Source organism: Artemia sp. Qi Xiang Cuo, chromosome 8, assembly GCF_049724085.1.
Source record: "Artemia sp. Qi Xiang Cuo chromosome 8, ASM4972408v1, whole genome shotgun sequence".
Lineage (NCBI taxonomy): Eukaryota > Metazoa > Arthropoda > Branchiopoda > Anostraca > Artemiidae > Artemia > Artemia sp. Qi Xiang Cuo.
Window position 1 is genome coordinate 58,506,539 of NC_142801.1, and position 5,181 is coordinate 58,511,719.

The window sequence follows — 5,181 nt, forward strand, 5'->3', positions numbered from 1 at the left end:
CGAAACAGCCGTATAAAATCCGCACAAGGTTCACCAAACACAAAGCTGAGTTCACAAAATTTAAACAATAGGGTCCATTTTCCTTTCCATCAAACCGGTGATTACAGGTACAGAAGAGAAATAGTACTGGTAGTTAATTTTTATTTAAAGAAAAACTGTAAAAGCCCAGAATTTCTACTATTTTGGTTCAATTAGTAAAATAGTAAAAAGCTGAATATTTCGATTAATAATACAGAATGGTTTTAAAACCGAAAAACACTAAGATTGAGAGAAAGATGAAACAAGATGAAAAAGAGGATATTTTGAACATCCCCCGAAATTTTTGTCCGACTCATAAACACGTAACAAACATGAATATAAACAAAGTTTTAATTTATTTTTCTAAGGTTTTTGGTGGCCCCCTGCCCCCCGAAAAAATATTCTTTTGTATAACCCCCCCCCCCTCCCCCGGAGAAAACTCCTGGATACGACCCTGGTCTTAAGCATTGTTCTTCCAAAATAATCTTAAATTATTCAACAGATTGCTTAGTTGCCCAACCGAATTGTTGAGGGCTGTGCCTGCTATAAGATGCAAATATGGCAGCGCTAATATAGGTCGGTGATGAAATTTGGTTACGTGAACAAGCAAACACAATTTATTCTCTTACTTGAATGATTTTATGTCCAATGTTTAACTATTGACAAGCTATCCAATGTTAGCTGATGAACAAGTGTCATTTGTGCTTCCCCAGAGTAACAGGGATTTGAACAATTTTCCTTCAACTCACTGACTAGATTTTTTCTCACATAAATCTGGGTACTTTTTCAAATTAATTTGTTAAATCTGTGAGCTATTATTTGCCAACTTGGGAATGTTGAATTATTTCCAATGTATCGGTATATGCACTAAAGATGACACTGCAATAATTTAGCGTCAAATCCCCTACTTTTATGCTCCCACTTGTAAAAGGAAAACATGAACGGGTGACCGGGCACAGCAAAATAGTAAAACAAACATTATTTTACAAAACTTGATAGTGCAGCGGTAAGAACACTTGCCTGTGGTCGTGGTAACTAAGGTTTGAAATGCAAATTTTTGTCTTAAAAAAGACTAATTCTTTTTAGTCTTAGCGGGTACTAAAAAGTCGAAAATAGTAAATATAACTGTCTAAAGCTTGTTTTTAAAATTGAGTAAAAATTAGAAAGATAAAATTTTCTCAAAAATCTATCATTAAAAGTGAAACCGAGGAATACAAAACGGATTGAGCCTTACATAACTTGACCTTTTAAACACCTCACCAACTATTTTTTAACTATGCATTTATAACTTAGATCAACTTGATATATACGCTATGTAACACCCAATCCATTTTCCGCCCCTCATTTTCACTTATATTCAAAGATTCTAAATAACAAAAAAAATTAATTTCCACGTTTTAGTTCATTTTGGAACAGAGTAAATTCTTTTATATATATTTACTATTTACCAGTTACCAAAAATTGCTGGAAAATCATTGCAAAAGTGATGTTTGCAGCTTTACATATCTTGCTGTCAATCAAAATTTGTACTGGTGAAAAAAACAATATAGTTTTATAATTTACTATTCATTAGTGCTGAATGCTTGAACGAAAAAACCTTTTTGTCAATAAGACAATAAGCTTCTGAAAGCTTCTTTGATCACGTGAAATTAGTTAACGGAGCGCTAAGAAACATTTGGGATCTATTATATTTTTTAGCCTTTGTTAGTGTCAAGCTTTTATTCCTTTTAAGGCATTGAGGTTATTCAGTCTTCTGTAAAAATTAAACTCTAAAAAGTAGGTGTTACTTCCAAGCCTTTTTGGTGAGCTAAAAGATCAAAAAAGATATTTTAAAATGAGGAAGATTATTTGGGCAATGTGTATTATTTTTACAATTTTTATTGTTCATAGATGGAGGCACTCAGGTATTTCCTTTTGTTACTAATGTATGATAGCCGAAATGCTGAGTAAAGAAGCTTTTTGTATATAAGTAGATTATGTCTACCTTGCCAATGATGAACTATGGCAGGACCAAAATCAAGAGGGGTAGTTGAAATTCCATTAATGTAGATTAAAAATGTCTTTTTTCACAGTCTTTTTTGAGGATTTACACTAGGAATGATTTTAAGGATTTTGTAGAGTGATAGACGCACTCAAGTGGTACCCTAAGAACATAAGTTATTCTAGCTACTGACGGGGGATGTTATCATTGGGATGGTAACATATTCTGAATCCATGCTCTTGCCGGGTCTTGGAGCTTGGATCTTACCCTTTTTAGAAAATTGGTAGAGGAAAAGTTGTTTTGGGCTTTTGCTGAGATGGTTTTGGAGGAGCCAATATTAATTTTTCAATTTTTTCTTATGCATTTTAGTCCCTTTGTCTGAAGGCAAAGGGATACGAATTTCAATCCAATCGAGAAGATTAATTGCCTAAATTTCCAAGTCCGTTTTTTTTTGGGGGGGGGGAGGGGGGTATCCTCTGAATTTGCAATGCTCTTCCAATGTCATTTCAAATGCCCCGCCCTCCCACTATATCCACTATATCCCCTCCCACCCTGCTCCACGGTCTTTTGGGGCTTTGGTTTCCCAGGAGGGATATTTATTGGATCTTTTGACAATTTTAAACAGAATGGCCGTCTGAAATTTTCTTTTCAGATGTCTCTGGAGTTTGAAGGAGACCAGGTAGCAAAAAGAGCAAGGTAAAGGGGCTAGTCACCCTTTATTTACTTTTAACTAATAAAGAAGGCATTAGAAATTTCAATCTTCAATCGAATGAACACCCTCCAATTTTTCTACGAATACTTCTTCCGTAAAAAGGGGTCCAGTGAAAAAAAAACTAAATAAATAACACGTTGAAGGCTTACGGATCTTTATTACGGGCCAGTTGTTTCTGAAAAAAAAAAACCCATAATGGAGGACACTCAAGCGACGTTCTGTGCCATTTCTGCTTCCAGATATGCCCAGGGTTCTACTTTACGTTGGATCAATGGTACAGGATAGACATTTTCATTGAAAAAGCAAAACAGCTTCAACAGTAGTCCTTTAGAAGTGACATGACGCGGGGTATTGACTAGTTATCTCTCCATTGTTTTCCCTTGGGTTTGCCATGGTTGACTAAGCACAAACTCATTAAGTAACTTGGTTAAGACTACTGGTTTGGTCCCCTGAATTAATTTTTTTTTTCTTGCATTTTCCCTTTTTTAGAGTTGCCTTATTTGATTATAATTTGATCTAGGTGACAGGTTAAATGTACTATTTATTATAATTGATTTGTATAGGATTTGTAATTTTGCTGTTTGATAAGGTATTTGCATCATTATGGTTCCTGTTCATAATTGATGGCAGGTGCTGATGGAGATTAACTCCTAAAATAAGCAAGATAAATGGTAGATGTTCTATATTATTTTAATCTTGCCGGCCTTGATGCCCCCCCCATGATTTTTTATTTTAGAGTTATCCTTTTTATATTTTTTTTGTTTTATTATCCTTATATATCTTTACATATTTTATCTGATTAAATTTCTATATATGGAGGTATGTAATAGGCTATAATGTAAAAATGTATTATTTATTATAATTGTGTTGTATAGGTATTTTAATTGCTGTATGACTAAGCACAGTTGCATTATTTTGATTGCTGTTTTTCAATGCGGGCTGTTACTGCAGGTGAATTACTCCCTACCAATAGCAAGATAAGTGATACATGATCAGGTTCTGTGAATATTGATCCAAGTGACACCCAAGCAAGGTAGTGATTACAGAAGGCAGAACAATTGAGTGATACAAACGCATATGACCTAGCGATCGAACGAGTCAAACCCCAAACAACAACACATGACGCGGGGCACCCCAGGGAAAGCAATGAAATGTTACGCTAAGCTTTGTTTCAAGACAGAGGTACAAAAACTCGGTAATTGGATTTGATTATGCGTCATCAGAGGGCCTAAGTTTTTGCAGCGGGTCCTGACCCATCCCTAACTCCATTGGAGGTTAAGTGGGAGGATCTTTCCATGGAGGAAGTGTCTATGGGGAAGAGACATTGCTATGAAGGGGGCACCAGGATTTCCCATCATTGTTTAAAAACAATCAGAAATTGAATAAAAAAAACTATTTTTTCAACAGAAAGAAAGAAGCAACATCAAAACTTGAGAGCAGAACAGAAATTATTACGTTTATGACTGGGTTTGTCTCCCTAGTAATTACCTCACTTCTGTGCACTAAAGTTTCTTTTTGTACTGTCATCAGAGCTATTGATGCTAATTAACGGCCTTTGTCATTAAGGGGTCATGGATTAAAGAATTGGAACAAAATTTGAACTTTAAAGCGTAAAGAGCCAGGTATTGACTAGGGGGGCGAACCCCTAATATAACGTGACAAAATACACGAATATAGAAGTTCGTTGTCGTAAGTTAATTCCGTAGCCTAAGTTACGCAGAACAAAAATTTCGAGAAAAGCCATTTAGCGAAAAAAAAAAAAAAAAAGTAAAAAATTGATATGCAAGGTGCGGCTTTAATTATTCATGTGTACAGTGAGCCAAAATCAGAGCTGTAGTAATTAAAAAAAACGTTCAGAAATTAAATAAATAAAGCAAGTTTTTTTTTTAACTGAAAGTAAAAACAGCTTGTTTTTTCCTTTAAAACTTAAAAAAACAAACTTGAAATTACTTTTATATAAGAAAGGGGCTGTCCCCTCCCTCAAACGCATTGCTCTTCACACTCAAAGTTTGACTCTGTCTTTGCAACTTTATATTTTAAAACAATACAACACTTTAGCGTAAAATAATAGAATATATATATATATATATATATATATATATATATATATATATATATATATATATATATATATATATATATATATATATATATATATATATATATATATATATATATATATATATATATATATATATATATATATATATATATATATATATATATATATATATATATCTCAATCCCCATTCAAAACCAATTCTACTTTCTTAGCTTTATCTATTCAATGACTCAAACCAGGAAGTACAAAATAGAATTTACTTCAAAGCTTACTTATTGCGACAACAACTATAACTTAGCAACGAGACATTTAACCTGTCTTTGAGAATTATACTATGGGCGAATCTAAACAAATATAATTACGAGAACGAAAAAGAGTTATTTAACTGAAAAAAAAGGTCACAGGAGT

General features: G+C 33.5%; 1 protein-coding gene across 1 annotated transcript in view; it reads left to right on the plus strand.

The window, feature by feature from the left end:
- The first annotated feature begins 1,852 nt into the window (after positions 1 to 1,852).
- The window catches only part of LOC148949614 (xyloside xylosyltransferase 1-like), a 41,437-nt gene continuing 38,108 nt past the window's right edge, over positions 1,853 to 5,181 (plus strand). The window contains exon 1 of the mRNA XM_089093043.1: positions 1,853 to 1,922. Within this exon, the coding sequence (XP_088949169.1) occupies positions 1,853 to 1,922 (70 nt within the window). The remainder of the gene's footprint in view (positions 1,923 to 5,181) is intronic.